This window comes from Panicum virgatum, chromosome 4N (genome assembly GCF_016808335.1).
Source record: "Panicum virgatum strain AP13 chromosome 4N, P.virgatum_v5, whole genome shotgun sequence".
Lineage (NCBI taxonomy): Eukaryota > Viridiplantae > Streptophyta > Magnoliopsida > Poales > Poaceae > Panicum > Panicum virgatum.
This window is the reverse complement of record NC_053148.1, coordinates 1,592,433-1,614,485: the sequence shown is the minus strand read 5'-3', so window position 1 is coordinate 1,614,485 and position 22,053 is coordinate 1,592,433. Positions and strand designations below refer to the sequence as shown.

At 50.1% G+C, this 22,053-nt stretch overlaps 3 protein-coding genes across 4 annotated transcripts; 1 reads left to right on the top strand and 2 right to left on the bottom strand.

Moving 5' to 3' along the window:
* Positions 1-322: 322 nt before the first annotated feature.
* On the bottom strand, positions 323-3,505 carry LOC120668988 (calcium-dependent protein kinase 26-like). The gene is made up of 4 exons (XM_039948810.1): positions 3,338-3,505; positions 2,188-2,945; positions 1,800-2,096; positions 323-1,117 (listed from the first exon to the last, which is right to left on the bottom strand). The coding sequence occupies exons 2-4, from the start codon at positions 2,768-2,770 to the stop codon at positions 480-482; spliced, it is 1,518 nt and encodes a 505-aa protein (XP_039804744.1). The 5' UTR covers positions 2,771-2,945; positions 3,338-3,505; the 3' UTR covers positions 323-479.
* An 8,129-nt stretch (positions 3,506-11,634) lies between these two features.
* LOC120669978 (nuclear speckle RNA-binding protein A-like) lies at positions 11,635-15,679 on the top strand. 2 transcript variants are annotated; one of them, XR_005672930.1, is made up of 8 exons: positions 11,635-11,945; positions 12,956-13,077; positions 13,152-13,380; positions 13,520-13,581; positions 13,663-13,744; positions 14,855-14,910; positions 15,097-15,232; positions 15,332-15,679. XR_005672930.1 is itself a non-coding variant. In XM_039949915.1 (7 exons), the coding sequence occupies exons 1-6, from the start codon at positions 11,777-11,779 to the stop codon at positions 15,207-15,209; spliced, it is 777 nt and encodes a 258-aa protein (XP_039805849.1). In that variant the 5' UTR covers positions 11,639-11,776; the 3' UTR covers positions 15,210-15,232; positions 15,332-15,679. The 2 variants fall into 2 exon arrangements, 1 of the variants encoding a protein (XP_039805849.1); XM_039949915.1 differs by lacking the exon at positions 14,855-14,910 and having other exon boundaries at positions 11,639-11,945.
* A 2,950-nt stretch (positions 15,680-18,629) lies between these two features.
* LOC120670748 (protein DWARF AND LOW-TILLERING-like) lies at positions 18,630-21,770 on the bottom strand. The gene has a single exon (XM_039950895.1). It carries the CDS (start codon positions 20,891-20,893, stop codon positions 19,052-19,054), a length of 1,842 nt encoding a protein of 613 aa, XP_039806829.1. The 5' UTR covers positions 20,894-21,770; the 3' UTR covers positions 18,630-19,051.
* Between the last annotated feature and the right edge of the window lie 283 nt (positions 21,771-22,053).

The window sequence follows — 22,053 nt, the reverse complement described above, 5'->3', positions numbered from 1 at the left end:
TGGACGGGCAACAGATATTTAATCACTTAAAATCAGGTTTCATGCATTTCTTTTCAGTAATCATTTTATTTGAAGTATATAGGTCGAATGAACCGTTGATTTAGTAAATATACTATATATAAACTGCTCCTATGAATCTGGGAAAATCTTTTTTTTTAGAGAAGAATCTGGGAAATTCTTGTTCACAAGGTGCCTAGCCATATCGACAAAGTACTCTGGCTCAAAACGCTCGGTTTGTTGTCTTTGGTGGATTTGGTGTTCGACGAAATGCGCGAGTGGAACTCCGCCCACCACCAACACATCTCATTCAGCATGCAGGAACTGAGGAACATCACTAGTTAATCTACTGCTTTACTATAATAACAACATCATATATATCGGGTCCAGGTTACATTCTCTACCTCTGACTGTCACTCTCATCTCAACACTCAGCACAGCTTGCATCGCGTTACAGGTAAAGGCGGCCGAAACACTTTATGCTAGCACACGAGCGACGCCCGGAGCGAGTGCGTCGTCGACAGGTTCGTGCACGACGCCCACCGTATGACGGACTCCGCCACCGCCACGTCCAGGGGCTCCCGCTCGCCGGTGCCGATCGTGTGGTTCCGCCTGCTGTTGATGCCGGCGACCCGCGACTGGTTCGTCATAGGCCTTGCCGTCCCCATGACCTCCGACATCCTCCGAGACATGGAAGGAGCAGCAGCAGCAGCAACCGACACCCCTTGTGATGCCGACGGCTCAGGCTCGCCGCACTCTTGCGCGCAGAAGAATGAGAAGCTCGGCATGGAAGCCACCGGCGGCGGCAGGAACGCCGCGCCGCCACTGGGCTTGCTCGCCTGGCCGAACGAGAACCCGGACATCCAGCAAGACGGGGCCGAGTCGGCGACAAATGCCGAGAAGGACGACCTGCAGGCGAAGGTGGGCGAGCACGCTTCGTCATCCGTCATGCCCTGGCAAGAGACGGGGCCGCCGGTGTTGAAGCTCACGTCCCTGCTCCGCGTCGCCAGCGGCGTGGAGAAGGAGCACGAGCCGAGATCCTCCTTCCTGAGGCCGATCCCGTGGCAATGGCTGCAGGAATCTTGTGATTGGTCTGCGTGCTCTTGCATCCACCAATGCTCTGCGTAAGAAGATTTGTTTAGAAAAAAGCCCACATGGTGAACAGCTATTACAAAATGGGGGAGAAGCCATCATTGACAACAGGCTGATCTGTACAGTAAGGCCCGGAAATGATGCTATGACAACCAACCAAACCAGATTCCAAGAAGGGTGGAAGAATGAATCAGCAATCTTAAAAAGTAACATGAGCGAAGAGAGAGGGGAATTTAAAATGTCTGTACGGTAGTAGTGGATCTACCAGAACATGGCCCTACCAAAGAATGGTGATGACTGCAATGACACTTGTCTTCGTTCCCAGCCTTGCAAGATTAAATTAGGAAAACCAGCAGCCTGAGCTGGCGCTAGCACACTGCTTAGTGGAGAAGCTACAATGCTTTACTCAATTTGTAACGTAAACAAGGCAAATTTGTTGAGGGTTTAAACAAGGCTAGACATGTTTTCGCTTATCTCTATGGTCGACAGTTCAATTGCCTGAATATATAGTCAGGAATAATGAGTTGAGCTAAAGATATTGATGCACGAAAAGGGCTGGTATTTAATTTAAAATTGGTAGTTTCGAAAACGAATCAATTCATGACTGAATTTATAGTCAGGAATCATGAATCGAGCTAAAGATATTGATGCATGAAAAGGGCAGGTATTTAAAATTGGCGGTTTCGAAAACGGCTCAATTCATGTCTCACCTAGAACCTGCTTGGCGGTTAGTCGTTGCCTAGGATCACGCCGCAGCATCCCAGTGACCAGCTCCTTTGCTGAATCAGAAACCCTATCCCATGGATCAGAAGGGAACCACAGCTCTGTCGACCTTATGCACTCGAATATCTTCGACTTGGTTTTCCCCCAAAACGGGGGGATGCCGCTGAGGAGGATGTAGAGTATAACCCCGGCACTCCACACATCAGCAGCTTCATTGTATCCACCAGAAAGCACCTCCGGCGCAATGTAGAACGGGCTTCCAACCATGCCGCTCAAGCTTCGACCTGATGAAAAACCCAGATTCTGATTTTAGCTCCCAAAGACTAGCATTGACAAAGTGCACCTTGCATAGAATTGATCAGATACCAACTGTACCAGGCTGGATGTACGTGGCGAGGCCAAAGTCCGCGAGTTTGATCGGCGAGGACAGTGACTTGCTGACCAGGAGGATGTTCTCCGGCTTGAGGTCCCGGTGCACGATCCCCTTGCTATGGCAATGGGCCACGACCTCCATGAGGTACCGGAAGAGCACGGCAGCCTCGTGCTCCGAGAAGCAGCCGCGCTCCTCGAGGCGGTGGAAGAGCTCCCCGCCGGCGCAGAGCTCCATGACGAGGTGGACGGAGTCCTCGTCCTCGTACACCGCCTTGAGGTCAACGACGTTGGGGTGGCCCGAGAGGCGCGCCATGACCTCGATCTCGAGCTTGACGCCCCTCACGTCGTCGGGGGACACGAGGCGGTCCTTGGCGATGGACTTGCAGGCGAGCGCCTCGCCGGTGACCAGGTCGGAGCAGGAGCGGATGACGCCGAACTGGCCCCACCCGAGCTGCGGCCCGAGCGCGTAGCGGTCCTCGAGGCACGAGACGTGCGCCGCCTCCAGGAAGGCCCCGCGCAAGCCCGGCGCCTTGTACGAGTTGTACTTGGCCTCGGCGCCGCCGCCGCCGCAGCCGGCGGCGGCCATTGCGTTGAGGTCCCACACGCTGGAATCCGGAGAAGCCTCCGCCCCCAAACCACCTCCGCCGCCCCGGCGAGGCGAATCCCCGGGACCCCAAGCGAGGCTGCTCCCGTGCTCCCGAATCTGGGCGCCTCAGGTCAGTGCCCTCCCTCCACGGGCATTCCGCGCTCGGCAGCCGAATCTGCGGCGAGGAAAGCGAGAAAGGCAAGCAAGAAACCAAAAAAATGCAAAGCTTTATTAGCTCTCGGAGCCCCCAAAATCGCGGCTTTGTCCCGCAAAAGAAAAAATGTTTCCAAACAAAAAACCGAGAAACCCCGCGGGATCGGGACCCGGACACCGACTCGGGATTCAAAATTCCCAGCACGGGGGCGCCCGCGAAACCCGCGCGGCCGGCGCGGCGGCGACAGAGCCCGCGGCCAGCCGCCCGAGCAAGCTCCGGCGGAGCCGGTTGGGCGAGAGGCCGCGCAGATCGAGCCGCGTCTCGCCTGAGAGGCGGAGACGGGATGGAAAACTGCCGGAGAAACCGCCATATCTGGCCTCGAAGATATAGATACGCTAGTGGAAGGGACTTACCCATGCCGCTGCGGTGGCGGCGGCCTAGCGGGGTCGCCGGCGGGCGGGGTCAGCTCCGCCCAGCTCGCGGCATTCGGCCGCGCCGCGGGGGGGAGAGGGAGAGCTTGAGGAGGAGAGAGAGAGAGACCGGGGGGAGAGGTCACGGTGTTGGTCTGTCTGTCTGTTCCGTTGGTGGGGAGGCGCCCCCACTTTTTGATAGGGCTAGCCGTGCTACTCGTAGTAGAAGAATTAGAAAGGGAGTCGAGTGATATAGCAGCGTAATTTTAGCCTGCTAATCATGCGGTTAATATCTTTGTTTATCCATGCCCTTCTTTCCATCTGGAGTACTTACAGTATTTATTATTAGAGGTAAGCTTGGAAGGTTGCTCTTGACTAATATCATACACCATACTTACGATACTACTATGTTAATGTGCTTGTAGATAGAATGTGTACGATGTTGGGTTCGTTTAGGATTTAGGAGGGGTTGAATTGTTTGATTTCAAATTAGGTGCAGTGGTTGGACTTGTTTTTTTTCAAAAAAGTAAACTGTACGAAATTTTTCAAAAAAGTAAACTGTACGTCTGGGGATTTGGTGGCCCTGCCTGCCTCTGCCATCCATCGTGTGACGCAGACTGGCCGTACCGTTTGTTAAAAACGGCACATGCAGGTCTGTGCCTCCGATCCTATTCGGGTAAGGGTGTGTTTCATTGGTGAAAAAGTTTGGGTTTTGATATTATAGTATATTTCGTTGTTACTTAACAAATAATATATATTTATGGACTAATTAGGTTTAAAAGATTTAGCTCGTGCTAATCAGTTAGACTGTGTAATTATTTATTTTTTCAACTATATTTAATGCTCCATATATGTGTCCAAAGATTTGATATGACAGATACTGTGCAAAAATTTTTGGAAACTAAACAGGGCCTAATTTTTTTCTGCCTCCCTGTTGCTTTCAGTCTGTTACTGTTGCTCAGGACACTTGTTCCCAATGCTGGGTTCATGTGTAGAACAAGCGTGTCATAGTTTAGCAAGTGTCTTTTTTAAGCCTCTTTTAGTTGTCCGTGTAAAATTATAAAAATAGAATATTTACATATTTGAAGTATTAAATATAGATTAATTACAAAACTAATTATAGAACTCGTCTGTAAACTACGAGACAAATCTAATGAGTCTAATTAATAAATCATTAGAGCCTGTGTATTGTAGTAGTTACTGTAGCAATTTAATGTCTAATTATAGCCTAATTAGGCTCATTAGATTTGTCTCGCAATTTACAAGCAAACTATCAATTTATTTTTTATTTCATTTAGATTTAAAACTCCATACATGTAAGATTCTCTTTCGATGTGATAGATTTGAAATTTTGAATTTCGCAATTAAACAAGGGGTTAGTCTGTAGCACTTTCGTTTTTATTTGGTAATTAGTGTTCAATCATGGACTATGTCGTGGTGTGCAAACCCACAGCCGAGTGACGTAATGCACCCGTCTAAACCCAGAGGGTGAGTACTCGGGGGTTAGCTAGGATTAGCCCAATCTAGATGCAAGAACACGATGAACACATCAGGTTTAGAGTGGTTCGGGCCGCCGGAGCGTAATACCCTACGTCCATTGTGTGTTGTATTGTTTGTGCTCTCAAGAGGTTGAGAACGGGATTGTTCGGAGTGAATCCGAGCTTGTGTTGTGTCTGCCCTCGCATCGCTTGGCCTGTCTTGTGTTAACCTCGTGTCTAGCGGGCGTGCTCTCCCTTTTATATGTCCAAGGGGAGCACGTACACTGAGCGGGGCCCCGACAGGTGGGCCCGGTGATATATTTGATATTGTACACAGCGGAGCCTTAAATGCTACAGATCCGGAGATCTTCGTCGTCGGCTTTCGTGCGTAGCTTCTGACCAGGGATGGTCTTGAGCTATCTTGTCGGAGTAGAGTCTAGCCTCTGGAGCTGCGCGTCGAGGTCATGATGAAGCGCCGAACTACTGACTCAGTCCGCTGTAGCAGCGTGCACTGTTGCTTCAGTTAGTAGTTGGTCATCATGACTCGTCGCCCACGCGCGCGACGCTGAGACACTGCTGCATGCCTCGGTAACAGACGAGCCGCCTCGGTAACTGGCGATTCACAATGTGGACTGACAAAAGCTGCCTCGTGCAAAGCGGCAGCAGAGCACGCCTCAACCTCTCGCACTTAATGCGGGTGGGTGAGAGAATTTCCAGCGGAAGGCTTGCGCCCGCGCCCGCGTCTGCGTGACACGTGGTGGCTCTGGACCCCTCCCGAGCAACTAGCTAAGCCGAGAGCTCACGGGGGTCCAGATAGGCACGTGGAGGTCCCGGACCTATCTGCGGGAGTCCAGATAGCACATGGAGGTCCCGGACCCACCTGCGGGGGTCCGGGTCCGCGGCCACAGGTGCTGAGCATTTCCACCTCTGGGACACGTGGTGACACCGGACCCGTCCCCGAGCGTAAAACGGGTCCGGGACCGTTGGTCCGGTGAGATGGAGTCGGACCCCAGGGGTCCGGCTGCTCAGCTCCTTAGGGCGTAGTTACGGATAACTACGCGAGTCTTGGCACAGTAGGAGTGGGTACCCCAGTTGCAGGGTACCGACAGATTAATTAGGCTCAAAAGATTCATCTCATCATTCCCAGCTAAACTGTGCAATTAGTTATTTTTTTAAATACATTTAATGCTCCATGCATGTGTCCAAAAATTCGATGTGACGGGAAATCTTGAAATTTTTTGGGAACTAAACAGGGCCGCAATTGTTGGAGTTATGTTTGTATGCGTGGAGGATGTGTTTGGCATTACTTTTAGTTGATTTGTAGCGCTCAAAATATAGCACTGTCTAATCTTTTTTCTAAAAAGTATATGCTGTTTATTGAGTTCTCGTCACCCCAACGATTGAAAAACAAGAGTTATTATGTGCAAAGTTGAAATAACCTGTTTAAGACTGTCGATTGGCAACACACTAAATAGCTATTATCCAATCCGTTGTTTTTATACCAAAAAAAATATCTTACTACCTAGGTGGACAGTTTAAAAAAATAGAGAAATCCTACAAATTCTCACAAAAATCAGAAACATCCGGCCATCAATTCGACAATCTAATCATAATAGTTATTGAATCTATTATTTTTTTCTAATAAATTACCCACGTTTCCCATTATAAAAATAGACTTAAATAACCCCCGAAACATGTATCTAAATTACCCACCTCTGTCATTATAAAAATAATCTAAAGTAACCCCCTAATCTACATGTAAATTACCCGCTTATGTCATTATAAAATAATATCAAATAACCCCCTAAATTTATATATATATATAATCCAATGATAACATAATAAAAAGTTAAAATAAATTGGAAATCAAAATCAAAATTATATTATTATAATAAAATCTTAAAGCACATCAAAATAAAATTCTAAATTATTATTTCTATCATTACTAATATATTATTTATGTTATTATTTATATAAAAATACTAACCATAATGTGTGTGTCACCGTATATTCATGTATAAGAGAAGAGATAAGAATACCAATTTTTATGTTGTTCAAATAGCTCAAACAAAGTGTTTAATTAAATACAAATCAAACATATATGAATGTGTGATGCAAAGTGAGAAAAAATTGTTAGTAACTAAATCTATCACATTTATTACAATTACATAATGATAAATATATTCTTTTTACAGTTCTGAATTAGAATATTTAATTGGTTAAATATACCGTGAGATAGATAATTATTAGATATATTTAACTAGCCTGTGCGGGGGCACGGGTTGATAGACTAGTTTTTCGGAATTGTTATGGCAAAAAAGAGTTCCGAATACAGGGCAATGTGCGAAATTGAAATAAGATACTAAATGAATAGGATCCAAACTTCCAATCATTTCAAATCAGTTCCCCCACACAATAATGCAAACACAAATGCATAGGGGAGCCAAATAAAGAACCCGGGCCCGATCTCTCAAATTATGTAGTTTAGTTGGTGATGTAAGTTTGTTTGTTTTGCTTGGCATCGACCTTTTGATTTCTTGGATTAGTTTAAAGGATCCAGCCCTACAAGTTGATCCTCCGCAGACTCAGTCCTCACCCTCAAGTTGGGTGCTCCAGACCAAGACCAAACCGTGACGTTTATGAGCTACACTATTTAATTTCACTACGTCTTTGGCTTTTTTGTGCGAGTTGAATTTTCTGACGCTAGGAGTCACACTTAGAACCTGCTTGACATAGCATTTGGCAGAGAAATTGTTGATCAGGTGGAAGCAATTCAATGTTGCCGTTATGTGTTGCTAGAATATGTTAAAAGAAGGAAAAAAAACTCTATGGCTATTGGAGAAAGTTGCAACAAGGCTACAAGAGTTCCTAAAATTGAGAGGAAATCGCAAGTGTGTGTGTGTTTTTTTTGCTGATTAGCATCACCTTTTCTGTGTTGTGATGAATCGGGTTAATAAGAAGCTAGCTAGCATACCTCAAAAAAAAAAAGCTAGCTAGCACCACAAGTTGCCCCCCTCCGATCCCTCAAGTGGATGTCCAGACCTATCAGAACCGCGGCGCCCCTCAGCAAAAATACGTCACGGCTTTCCTTTTTTTTCCTCCTCTTTTGAAAGGAAAAAAAAAACGTCACGGTTTGCCGTGCCACTTGTTGTGATTCTACGGCTTGTCCCGTTTCGGACGTGATGAGGAAAGCCGCACTGCCGCCCTGGGACCTGGACACCTGGTTGCCACCAAAACGGAAAGCGACCCACTGGCAGCAGCCGCCATGGCGCACTGCACTGCACACACTCGACTGGCTAGTAAGCTACCGCTGCTGCTTTGCTTCTGACGGCGGCCATCCAGGGCCTGGGACCGCTGCTTTGCTTCCGTTTTGTGCTGGCAGCAGCAGGCCAGCAGCAAACACGATGGGTTTTTTCTTCTTCTTCTTCTTTCAAGTTTCAAGTACAGTAACCGGCTTGCATTATGCACCACTGCGTGATGTCAACCGGTTTGTAATAATGCGGCTGCTCCTGCTGGGACATTTCGGGCAGTACACGGCTGTTGCTCGCCAAAAGGAAGGCTAGCTAGGACTAGGACTAGGATTAGGACAATCAGCAGCAAAGCATTTTGCATACATAGGACTTTGAGCTGGGGGGTATTATGTAAAGAACGTTGGAAATAGCTGAGCTGAAGTGGTTAGGGTGGACAAGGACAAGGCCGGTGCATCTTCTTACTGGATAAAGGTGCTCCCGTGATCATTTAGTTTCTTTTATTAAAAAAAGAAAGCACTGCTTGTGCTTTATTTGTTGCCGGTGGCATGCAAGGGGAATAATTCTCCGGGCGATGGCGATGATGGTGTCTCGGAGATCGACGCGCATGGTGCTCCACTGGTTGGAGTTCAGAGTGGAGCACCTACATTTAGTTCCCAAAAAATTTTCTACAGTATCCATCACATCGAATTTTCGGACACATGCATGAAGCATAAAATGTAGTTAAAAAAACAACTAATTACACAATTTAACTAATTAGGACGAGACAAATTTTTTAAATCTAATTAATCTATTATTAGATATTAATTACCAAATAATAACGAAATATGCTACAGTACCCAAATTTTTTCACCAACTAAACACTCCCTTACGGGTTCTTAAACAAATGATTTTGTTTTGGAATATGTTTGGTGTGGTGAGGAATCTAGCTAAGTGCTGAGTGGTGCCAGGGCGGGTTGGTGCGTTGCGCTGCACTGCACCAATGCAAGTGTGACACTGACACGAGCACGACTTGTCCGAGCACCTTTCTTCTACCCCTGCAGGCTGCATCAGCACCAGAATTTCCTTGGAGCGGTGGTGACCGGTGACCACTGCATCCACGCGGCTCTGTCCGGCCAATCCTCGCTCACCGCCTGCCCTCGGGCCACCACTCGCCGACCGCCACTTGGGGGCTCCGCGGCTCGCGCCGCCACTGGCTGTCGCCTGCCCCCCGTGCACCGCGAGCACCGCGTCGTACGGGGGGACTACGCGTACACGCCTATTTAGGGGGCATCTATTTCTCGCGCAAGCGAGTGGGAGGCGCGTCGCACAAATCTTCAGGCCACGCTAATTTGCGGTCAACCGCACGAGGAGGCGTCTGTACGAATAAATTCAGACATTTTTTTATGAGTCAAAAAAATTCAAGTGAAATTTTGGTGGTAGAAAAAATTTCAAGAAACAAAATGGTGAGATAAAAAAAAATTGCGAGAAAAATTTTGACAGATAAGAAATTTATCAAATGGAAGAAAAAAATATACATCCAAAATAAAAAACTCGGAAATTATTTTTAAAAAAAATGTATGCAAAAAAAAAACTGGATCTGCAGGGGGCGGCGCTGGAGGCGAGCGCCGCCGCCCCTGCCGGCGCACCGCGCCTCGCCCCGCCGCCAGGGTCGACCGCCTCGGGGCGAGCTCCTCGCCGCCGTGCCTTCCCTTCGCCGGCTCGCCGCACCGCGGCCTTCCCGCCCGCCGCCCGCCGCCGCCACGCCTCCCCTCCCCGCTGCCGGCCCATCACGCCGCCTCTGCCCAGCCGCTGGTCAGCTGCCACGCCTCGGGGCGGAGGAGCAGAGGTCCTATCGGCAAGCTCGGAGGAGCAGGGGCCCGCGCGGCGTGGGGCGGAGGAGCAGGGGTCCCGTCGGTGAGCTCCGAGGAGCAGGGGCCCGGCGGCACGGGCGCGGAGAAGCTGCTAGATCCAGACAAGGAAAATGGAGAGAGAGGAAGGGGAAAGGGAATGGGAGAGATGCTGCCGCGGTAGAAGATAAACATGTGAGTGTTGGGCCCACCACGTGGACGGGTCAGTCGATCGTGAGATGCCCCACTTCCGGTCGACCGTAGATCCAGTATTGCGCAAATCTTCCCACACCGCCGTCTCGATCTGTCTCCGTCTCCGCCGCCCCCCTGTCCCCTCCACCGCCTCCGCCGCCGTTCTTCACCGTCTCCCCCGCCGCCTCTGCCTTCCTCGGCCTCCGGAGCCACCACCGCCTCTTCGCTGCCGCCGCGCCCGCCTCCGCTGGAGCTCGCCGGAGCACCTTCGCGGCCGGAGCTCACTGCCTCCGCCTCAGCCGGAACTCGCTGCCTCCACCTCTTCTGCGACGCGCGCGAACCTAATCGCGCACGCTATAAATAGACACCCCCTATCCTCCTGCCTGGACGGAACAGGACACGAGGCGCGCTAACGGTAACTCGAAGCCAATGCCATGTGGGCCTCCGGGTCGGGAACGTGGTGGGGCCCAGGGTGCTAGTGGCCAGGTGTGGGTGTGGGTCCCGTCATAGCATCGAGCAAGGGGATGTCAACGGGGGCTGTGCTGGGGTCGCGGATTCGCGGTGAATGACACGGCCGTCGCCGGTGTGTGTCATGTGGTTGGATGGATGGACGGACCGTGATCTAAGTGAGCCGGTGGGGTAGTTGACCCATTTTTATGTATTACTCTATTCGTTTCGAATTTTAGGTCGGTCTCGATGAAAATTTCATGGAGAATTTTATAACACTAAATATCATCATTTTTGTTGGCATGACAAGAAGAGAGAAAGATGGAGTTTCATAGGATGTGAGGAGAGTTTCATCACCATCAAACATATCTGGCACAGTTACCTAGTTCTCAGTCTAGACAACTGTACTATAAAATTGTGCACTGAGACTGACCTCGTACATATAAATATATCATATCTAGGTGTATAGTTAATATTAATATATCTATAAAAATTAAAACGACTAATAATTTGGGACTGAGAGAGTACAACAGCAAAAAAAAAAATTGATCGATCTATCTTTAATCGGTCGTCGAGCCGTTGACATTGTACTGTGGCGTATTTCTCTTTGTGTGTTTATCCGTTGTTTAGGGAAAAGCATTAAAACTTTAGTTTCCGTTACATCCAAGTTTGTACACCAATTAGAAATATTAAATATAGACTAACTAAAAGCTAATTATATAAATAAAGGTTAATTGATGATATAAATCTATTAAATATAATTAGTCTAGTATTCGATAATGTTGTTCTATAGTAAACATGTACTAATAATAGTACGGGCAGCTCAACCAAAGGAGGCAATCGGCAGAACATTGGATTACAGCTGAGTCCTTTCTAATTTCAAAAAAGAAGTGGAAAACTGAGCCCTATCCAACGGGAAATTCCAATGTTGCAAACAAACTCGAGGATGTGAACAAGTGGCATGCTCTCTTCACACGATTTGAGGCCCAGTTGCCATACGGCCGGCCAAAGGCCCAAATACAACGAGACAGCAGACCGTGATACCAGCCAATCAGGGCCGCCCACGACCCCTTGCGCGTCCTTCTTCCTCTCCCCAGTCCCCACACGTCATTCCCCGTCCCCGCGGCTCCACCACCACCACCTCTGCCCTCTCTCCACTCCCGCCGCCCGCCTCGCTTCCACTCCCGCTTCCGCTCCCATCCCAGGCGAGCCTCACCTCCCCGGCGGGGGCGCGACCGACCAGCCGCGATGGCCGACGCGTACTGGAGGTACGCGGCCGCGGACCCGCGCCAGCAGCAGCAGCAGCCGCCCCCCTCCGCCGCGGCCGGGGCGCACCCGGGCATGGGCGCCGCCCCGCAGATGGCGCCCGCCGGGGGCCAGCAGCCCATGAAGCGCCCCCGGCCCGCCGACTTCTCAGGTTCGCCCGCCCGCCCCGCCCCGCCCCGCCTTGCCCCGCGATCTGATCCGCGCGTCGTCGTCCGCGACTCTGCGTTAGCTGCCGCTCGATCTGCTCGTGGCGGAGGCGCCGTCGGCCGTTTAGGGGCTCTAGCGCTGCCGCCGCTTCCATGCAATGCGCTCTAGTGTTTGCTCCCCGCCCGTGACGGAGCTGAGATCGCGCGAGTTCCCAGCGTTTCCGCTCGAGCAGCTTCGGTGGCGAGAGGTGTGTGCACCGCTGATGCGATGAATTCGGTGACGTCTGCGTCGGCTTTCTGTCGGAAGCAGGTGGATCCGGATTCCGGTGTTGAGCTCGTTCCCACGGATCTGCCGTAGTGGACTCTGTTGGTTGCGCGATGTGTCGCAATCACTTAAATGGTGCTCTGGTGCAAACGGTTGTTGCCTATTACCAGTTTAGGATTGACACCTAGAGGCTAAAACCCGCTGCTAAAACCCACTGATAGATTCATGTCTTTAGTTGCTGCTGAGTGGTCCACATGCAGTGCTACAATCTTTGAATTGTTTGTCTGACGCAAGCTGTAGGAGCAAAGTGTACGGAAACTTTGGTTGATTCATTACGCGTAGGTCAAACCCAGCCGCAACAGGAAGCTGAAGGTATCTAGGGACTAAAACGGTAAAACCATAGTACTGTTTTCACCAGGCTTCTTATTCATACGGGCCTAAGTACCTCCACAGCTAATAGTTTGCATCAGAGTCTGTTTGTCAAGTTGTAACCGACAAAGGAGCTACCCCCTCTTATTTCCATGGCTTAAAAGGTAAACTTGGACAAGCAATTTTACGAAAAATATGACACAAAATAAAAGGGATTAGATATTTACAATTAGAGGAAGAAATAATTAAGATTGGGCTGCAACTCCGAATAGCTTGAGACAACATTATCATTAATTCCTGATCTGCATTGAAATGTTCCACATAAATCTGGGTGAGTATGGCTTGAAATCTGTATTTACTACTGATGTTTTCGCTCCATAGATGGACCTGGTGCACCTGACATGACCGGCTATTATCCTCGTGATGATGAAAGGCCAGGGTATCGTGCTGCTAGAGACACCGAGTCTCTTAATGCGTCCTACGAACGTTTTCTGCGTACTGGGGTATCAATTGTTGTGTCGTTGCATTTTCATCTCTCAAAAACAAAGTCAGCTAACACTTTTCTTGAACTTCTTAGCAAATTCAATCCTATGGTGCTGGACCTACTGGAGAACCTATTAGGCCTGCTGTGGGAGGCAATGCTGGCTACCCAGTTGATGAGCGCTCAATGATGGCTGCAAGGGGTATGGATAGCAGAAATATTGGTTATGGTGGTGGAATGCCAGAGCCTCCCCTTCCACCTGATGCCTCAAACACCTTATACATTGAAGGCATTCCTACTGGCTGTACATGTCGAGAAGTTTCACGTATCCTTAATCTATATATTTTCTGCTGTTCGCTTTCCCTACACATTGGTTGCATAAACTGCAGGTGATATCAAGTATGATAGACCTCCATCTTTAGTTATTGGTCCTTCACTCCCCCCCCCCCCCCCCCCCCCCCCAGATATCTTCCGGCCATTTGTTGGCTTCCGTGAAGTTAGGCTTGTAAACAAAGAACCAAAACATGTAAGCGAACTATTTGATTTCTTTCAAGCATTTGTCTCTTCTTTGATTTCATTCATTTTTCTTACTACTTTCTATTGGCAGCCTGGCGGTGACCCTATTGTCCTCTGTTTTGTTGATTTTGCTGAAGCTACTCAAGCTGCTATTGCCATGGATGCTTTGCAAGGTGAAACTGATGAACTTGACATATACGGATACTTTCCAAACTATGCTCATTTGAATCTAAATCATTTTTTGAAGTTAATTCCAAATCTATTTCTGGTTGCATTTAGTCATATACTGAATTCTTTGTTTAATGTCGAAAACCATGACTACACTGTGTTCAGGTATTGGTCTTATCCGCTTCCATTTTCCTTGGATGCCTCAAGTTTCATCTTGTATAGATCTGAGCTGAAACCTACCTTCTCTTTTAGCGGTCATCCTAGAAAGCATGCAAGAACCTTTAATAACCTTCCAGCACCACTTTACATATCAATGTTTAGGTCTTTTATATGAAAATGTTTAGGTCTTTTATATGGAAATGTTACAGCAAACATTCGTTCTCACATATATTTTCATGAGGTTAATTTTATTATATTTGTACCATACGATTAGAAAAACTAATGGTCAGATTTGTGTATTGTGGGCTATCAATGAATGTCCGAATGACAAAGTAAAAGAGAATGGAGGGCGTAATGGAGGGCGTAACTATTTCTTTCTTTCTTGCTATTTCTTTTTTCTCCCCCAAGTGCTACTTTGTGCTTTAAGATCCACAGACGTTATATGGTTCGCTTCAGCTATTTCACTGGCTGTGGCTGCAGCTGCAGTTGCACTGCCCAGCCGTGGCTTTCTTGCTGCGCTACTGGAGCACCTGCAGAAGCTCTACCGAACCTTAACTGTCAAGCAAACTATATATCCTTCTTTGGTTTTGGAGAATGGCCACCCAAAACCTTTCCAAATCAACTTGTGTAGATCTTGCCTTTTTAGTCCATACTAAAATTCTATAAAATTTCCCACCGCATGGCCTGTCACAATTTGTCACTGATGCTTATGCCACTTGGTGGATTGAGTTTCATGTGATAATGCTTCCCAATTTTATATTGACATATGCATGTTTTGGAAAACACTACAGCAGAAAATATTGCTGACACCCTTGGCTTACCGATACCGTGAATAATTTAGTAATTGGTTCTTCGTGTGGCCACCAGTTTAGTGTTATGGATATGATGCAGTGATGTGATTATGAGGGTGAGAGCGGTCTACTTAATGATGTGTGTCACCCTATATCTTATTCTAGAGAGATGATTAATGGGCAAGGCTATGTGAAAGGGGCCAACATCTCTAGTAAGATCAGTAAGTAATTCAGACTTCGCTGTGGCGTATTGCTAGAATATGTTAAATTAGACTGGTCAGTGTTGCCGTTATGTGTTGCGGACTGCTTGTTAATTCATTTTGTATCAATAACAACATATGTAGATGCAGCGTTTGACTCGACGAAAATCACCAAAGAAAATCACAAAGCTCCGGTTGATTTTGCAGGCTATAAGTTTGATGAGCATGATCGCAACTCGTCCAATTTACGCCTGCAGTTTGCTCGTTTTACGGGTCCAAGGGGGAATTCAGGACCTGGTGGGCCTCGTGGCAGGCGATAAGTGCTTGGTGTTCGGATTACCAGGTGATTTGAGAGTCTGATAATTCGCCTCGCCCTTTCTTTTGAAGGATCAATTTTGACGGAGGATTGTGTTAATCAACCGCTTCTATCGCTGTTTTGTAGGCCTGGTCGACGTCGAAAGGCCATGAGGGGTTGTTAGTTCGATTCCAGAGATGTTACCGCACAGTGATAGGTTCGTTAGCTTGTGCCCCACGTGGTTCCAGTTATGCGACCCTGGTCGTGCTAGATGTCTTCTAGACAGAATAGACTACAGAAGGTTAAAACGTTTGTGCCATACCTGTCGACGTAATGCCTGTTGCCGAGTTGTTTGTAATGTGCTGATTTGTATCTCGAGGCAGTTTTGCCGTTTAATCCGTGGATCTGACGAATGCTGGCCTGGCTGCTACATTTGAGAGCTTGCATATTTCTCCCATCTCGCATAAAGGCTTCGTAGCCTGTATTTCATGTCTATCTAGTTTCCACACATCAGTTTCAGATTCGGCACATCTGCTCAGCTGCTGGATGGTTCCTGTTTTATTTGCTGGATTAAACGCGCTGCGGATTGTGTGCCCACCATGAACGCTGCCCTTTTAACCCATTCATTCATTCCACGGTCAGTTGAGTCTGCTGAATGTTTGTGCTCGTATTTGTTCTTTCGATGCAGACATGCAGCATAGGCGCAGCCTGTTCCATGTGTAGATTTTGCTTCGCGTATGTCAGTATGTGGGTGAGACGACGACGGGACGGGCTGCAACACAAAGCAAGCCGGCCGGACTTTTTTTTTTTTTTTGAGATTACAAGCGCTGCCTAGGCAGAGCCGTCTAGAGCGAGATTACAAGAGCTGCCTAGGCAGAGCCGTCTAGAGCGAGATTACAAGAGCTGCCTAGGCAGAGCCGTCTAGAGCAAGATTACAAACGCCATCAGGCAGATTTAGGAACCATACATGTCGGCCAACATGCCTGCCGAGGGCTCCCCTCGCTAGTCTGTGAGCATCAACATTCATCCTCCTCCCTTCATGGATTATCTCGCACTTATGAAGATCTGCCATCCTTGCTTTGATCTCCCGCACAACCTGAACATACGGTCCCAGGGCATTTTCACGCAATCACTTGCCAGGCGGATACTTTGAAGTAGAAGATCGCTGGCCAGGGAAAAGCCTTCCCTGCAAGCCAAAGCTTCAAGTGTTTCTGGCTCAGTAATGCCTGTCAAAACTAGGGCCGAGGCTCCTAGGAATCGGCCTGCCTCATCGCGTGCAACGGCCGCAATGGCCCCCCGGTTTGACCCTTTGGAGACAACAGCATCAACATCAACATTTAACTTGGCCATACCTGTTGCCTGTTGGAGGTGGTGCCCATCTAGTACCGCCTGTTCGATTCTGCTCCTCCTTGCACTTGGGTTGGTAAGCGATTCCAACTCCGATACAAACCTCTCCACGAAGCAGTGAGTGGACAGAGGGCTCTCGAAGATGTTTTCTATGATCGCCTTCCTCCTTGCGTACCATATTTGCCCACATTGTGACCACCAATTGTGTCAACTCTTCATGCTGGAGTGTTTCCAGCACCACCGACAGCCAACCTCTTGGTTCAGGGTCTTGGATCATACGCAGATGTTCATGCCCTGTTTAGATCTCAAAATCCAAAATACAAAATTTTTGTAAATAGCTTGTATGGTGTACTAAATATAGTCGAAAATAAATCGCATTATACAAATGGACTGTAAATCACGAGACGAATCTAACGAGCCTAATTAGGACGTGATTAGACACTAAATTGCTACATTAATTTTACAGTAAACATGCTCTAATGATGGATTAATTAGGATCATTAGATTCTTCTCGTAGTTTACATACGAGATCTGTAATTAGTTTTATGATTAGTCTATATTTAATATTTCAAATATTAAAGATTCCCTTCTAAAAATACAAAAATATAAAATGCAAAGTGATCTAAACACAGTCTAACGATATCTTCATGTTTAGGCCTGCTAATGGGTTGGGTTGAAATGAGTTTTGTGGGGTGGGTTTTGAAATGGAGTGTGTTTGGATGAATTAAAATGGGTTGTATTAGTTAATGGGGTGGGTCGGGGCGGGTTCTATATAAATGCGGGTTGAGGCGGGTTGGGGTGGGTTGAAATGGATACTTTTTACAAAATAGTATAACTATATATAAATGTGGGCCCCACGTGAGAGCTGGACTCTGAAATTAAAACCACGTGTTTATATCAGAAAATTTTATTGAAATTGACTGAATTTTGTTGGAGATGACTCAGTACGACTGGCAGCTATTTTGTGCAAAGCAGTGTGGCTAGAACTACCTGTGGGCCCCACATGAAGAGTCGGACCTTGGAATTAAAACCTCGCGTTCACACTATAAAATTTTATCGAAATTGACTGAAATTTGTTGGAGATGACTCAGTACGACTGGCAGCTACTCTGTGCAAAGCAGCGTGGCTAGAACTACACGTGGGCTTCACATCAAGAGCCGGACCCTAGAATTAAAATCTCGCGTTCACACTATAAAATTTTATCGAAATTGACTGAAATTTTTAGAGAGGAGTCAATATGACTGACAGATACTCTGTGCAAAGTAGTGTGGCTAGACATATATGTGGTCCCCACATTAAGTGTAAAACCACTAAATTCCTCTGCATAGTAGAACCCATGGGTTTTTATGGGTTACCCGTTTATAATGGGGCGGGTTGGTTAGAGTTGAGAAATTAATTAATTGGATTGGGTGGGGTTGGATATCTTAAATATGTTAATTTTGGGTGGGGTTGGGTATGGTGCGGGTTCCAACCCATTAGCAGGGCTGAATCACATTCCAAAGCCCACACACTGACACACACTATGCGGTGGAACGCGCGACGGCTGGGCTGTACGCCGATGGCTCGTCCGAGTTAGCCCACGGGCCCTGCTTTAACGATCAGAATCAGACCGCTTATGGGGAACTCTCGGTGGGCCCAACTGGACCGCTGATATTCTCCGCAACCCAGGAAATGGGCCAAATCTATCCAGCTGCCTGCCTGAATTCCTTTCGTACATTGTGAAAAATGCTCCTGCACTGGACATTTCAGTAACTGTCGATGCAAATGGTGAAGCAACAGCCATGGAAAAAGTGGAGGCAGATCAAGCGGCTTCAGTTCACACAGCACCCATGTGTTACATAAGAAGAATGACAGATATGACAAGTCACACAGATATGAAGAAGAAGATGATGCCATGACAGCTCTATAGGTCCATAACACTTTCAGCCCCTCGCAATGGCTGATTACAATCTCGTTCCAACAGTAGGATCAAGTTCATGGAGGGAGGGTGCAACACAATTCAAAGAGACTCGGATCATAAGGCGTTCCAGTTTACTCAAAACATTCGGCAAGTTGATCAGGAGCAATTATACTTTTTTTTTCCTGATAACAACAACAATTCAGATGAAAACCATAGTATTTGATTCCATTTCCTTCTGACTCGAACACAGATTACAAGTTACAAATATCTAAGCAAATACGGTAAAAAAATTCCATGTAATAATATGATGTATTGCAACTGGAGACATCCTGCCAACATCTGCAAACTCCTTTGCTTCTACATAACATGCAGCTAATTTTTGCAGGGGGCTCAGCAGCCAAAAGAATAAAGAATTACAACTACTAACAATTGAATCGTTCATCCTATCAAACTATATATAAAAAAAGCTACAAATCTTTGTTTCTCCTTTGTTTTTTTTGTTCTTCTGGATGTATAAAAGAATTGTCAGACTGTATAATGAACTACTGAATGATCACTAACAGCAAAAGAACCAGCGAAAAACCTTGTTCTTTCTTCATCACTTAACCTTCTTCACCCATTCAGCTTTGCCCTGTGGTGGAGACGGACGCGGACACCGTGCTGCCTCCGCCGCCGCCGTCGCCCACCGGCGTCCATGCGGACACGGTGTACATCGGCTGGTCCAGCCACCGGAGCGTGAGCCCCTCGCCGTCGCCCTGCGCCTGCACGCTGTAGTTGCCAGGCGCGAACATCCTCGCGATCATGCGCGCCTGCATCGCCTCCCGGTCGCCGAGGCCGGCGTTCTGGAACCCGCCCTCCTCCATGCGCCGCCGCCACCCGGCGAAGCTCTCGTGCCGCTCGAAGCGGTCCGCGTCTTCGAACGCCACCGCGTTGCGGATCTCCCGCGCGAACATCTCCTCCGCCTTGACCCTCGCGGGGCTCGCGTCCGACAGCCCGGCCGCGCCCACGGCGTCGAACGCCGCGGCGTAGTACCGCAGCGCGCGCGCGAACCGCGCCTCCCACCGCCCGGAGTTGAGGGCGTCCTCGTGCTCGCCCAGGAGGAGGATGGCGGCGCCCGTGCTGCGCGCGAGCCCGAGGAAGTCGGCGAGCGCGGCGCCAGTGTCGTCGCGGAGCAGGCGGTGCGCGGCGAGGACGCAGTTGACGGCGACGCACTCGCCGCGCTTGACGTGGAGCATCCACAGGCGGACGTCCTCGAGCCGGTCCACCACGGCGTGGAACTCGAACGCGAGCCCGAGCGCGGCGGCCACGCGGCCCAGCCGCGCGCCGGTTTCCTGCAGTTCCTGCCTGGACTCGCCGACGCCGGTGATGCGCACGTGCGCCGGGGGGGTCGCGCGTGTGGCGAGGCTCTGGAGCAGGCCTGGCCACTGGAGCCCCTGCTTGATGTCCAAGTCGATGACGTGAACGCGATCGTGGCCGTCGAACGCGCGGAGCATCCTTTCGTTGAGAGTGAAGTGCAGGAACCGCGGGATCGGGGTGATGGCGTTGAGGATCCGCAGCGCCGTGGCGTCGTCGTCGCCGACGGCGCCGTCGGCGAGCTCGCGCGGCGGGGTGACGTCGAACAGGTGCGGCCACGTGCGCACCACGCGGAGCGCGAGCGCCTCGGCGAAGTAGGCTGCCACGCGGTGCATCGGCGTGGGCCCCGCCGGCGAGGCCATCTCGCCGAGCCGCGCCAGGTAGTAGTTGGCGGCGTCGTGGTTTCGGGCGGAGAGGGAGTCGGCGCACCCGGTGAGCGCGACCACGAGCTCCATTGCCTCCCGCCCGGCCTCCCCTCGCGCCGGCACGCCGTTCCTCGCGTGAAGCTCGGGCGGCGGTGGCACCGCGGACGAGCCACCGTCCGTGCCGCCCGACGAGGCCGGCGAGTTGGACGGCGACTTGCTGAACTCCTCCTTCTTGGCCGCGACCAGCGACGGCCCCGCGTGGGGGAACGCCGCGGCGCTCGGCACCAGGAAGACCTTCTCTTCCTCTGGCTCTTCTCCTTCGCCGCCCCCAGCTGCTTGCACTGTCCCTGCAATGGGTTGATGGAACCATACCTCATCACCGTCGCCGCCCATTCTGGTCCGCTTGGCGCGGACGACGGGGCCTCCATACTCCTCACCGGCGTCCTCCTCGTGGGCCCGCTTGACGGCTCTGCTGCTCCTCTCCCAGACGCCGCCGGCGCCATTGCCTCCGGGCTCCGGCTTGGCGCCCCATGAGACCGCCTGGGTGACCGGCGGTGCCGGGTGGGTGCGGAAGGAGCAGGTGGCGCCGCCGCCGCCGGTCCTTGGGTCTCCGGCCGCGACGCGCGGGGCGGCGCCGCCGTCGCCGCGGTTGCTCCGCTTGGAGAAGCCGCAGGGGAGGATGTCGAATCGCTGCGCGGTGCTCATCTGATGCCTCGACGATGAGAAGGAGCAACCAGCCAACATCCCGGAGACGCGGCCGGATGCGTTGCGGCAAGAAGAGACCTAGTCCTCTCCTCTGCTCCTCTGCGGCTTCCTCTTCCTCTTCGTCCTCCTCCTCCTTGTTGACCCACTCCTCACTCTGCTCTCTCTCTGTCCCTCTCTGGTATCTAGCTACTGCTAGAGGATCTTGCAATGTGATCTGTATACGAATCGATGTACAAGAGAAGGAGGAGAACTCTAAAAACAGAGGATCTAGTCTGGGAAAGAATTTGGTCAGCCTCCTTTGGGTAAAAAACAAGAGGAAAAAAAGAATTCGATGTCTATGAGGTGTGGCTATGTGTATGTTATGCTGTATATGCAGGAAAGAATTGGGGATTAGTACAAAAGAATCAAAGAATGTATTTTGGAGAAAGAACGGCCTAAAACATCTAGAAAGATCGGGCAACGGAGAGCATGCCGGGGCGGCTCACCGTCCGCAGAGCCCGCGCGGCGGCGACGGCGGCGGAACCCAGCGAGCGGCAAGCGGCGAACCCCAGCACCTCCATTACCCGACGGAAAAGAACCGAAAAATGGAAGAAGAAATCAGGAAGCAGGGGACGGTGATCTAACAATGCAACATCGGATGCAATGCAGCGGCAATGGGGGATGAAATGGGATCGATTGTGAGTGTGTTCCTATTCCCTAATGGATCCTACTGCTACTGCTCCTCCTCTTGCATCACCATGAACCCTCCCTCTCTCTGTGTCTCCCTGTCTCGCCCTCTCTGCTGTGTGTGTGTGGTGGCTCTCTCTCTCGCCTCACTCCTCTCTCTCACTCGCTCTGGCGCGAGGGAAGGGGGGCTGGGAGAAGAAGCCCGGGGGCCAGGGACGGAGACGGCCGTTCTGGCAGGCGGGAATCACGAGGCGCCCGCGCGCGGCCGTCAGATCCGGACCGGACGGCTGGCGCGGCGTGGCGGGGGGGTGGTCCGGGATGTGACCGTTGCCGCCTTCCATTCCACCTGGCCAAGGTGAGGTATGTGACCGTTGCCTTGCCGCCGGGGCGCCCGTGATGAGGGTCAGGTGCGCGCCACGTGACCCGCCCTCGTCGCCCGCCATGGCCCCTTGTTACCGTTGGGCTGCCCCACGCCGTCCACGTGGAAGCACGCGTGGTTGCCCGGTCGCGTTCGGGCCACGCCACGCGGGCGC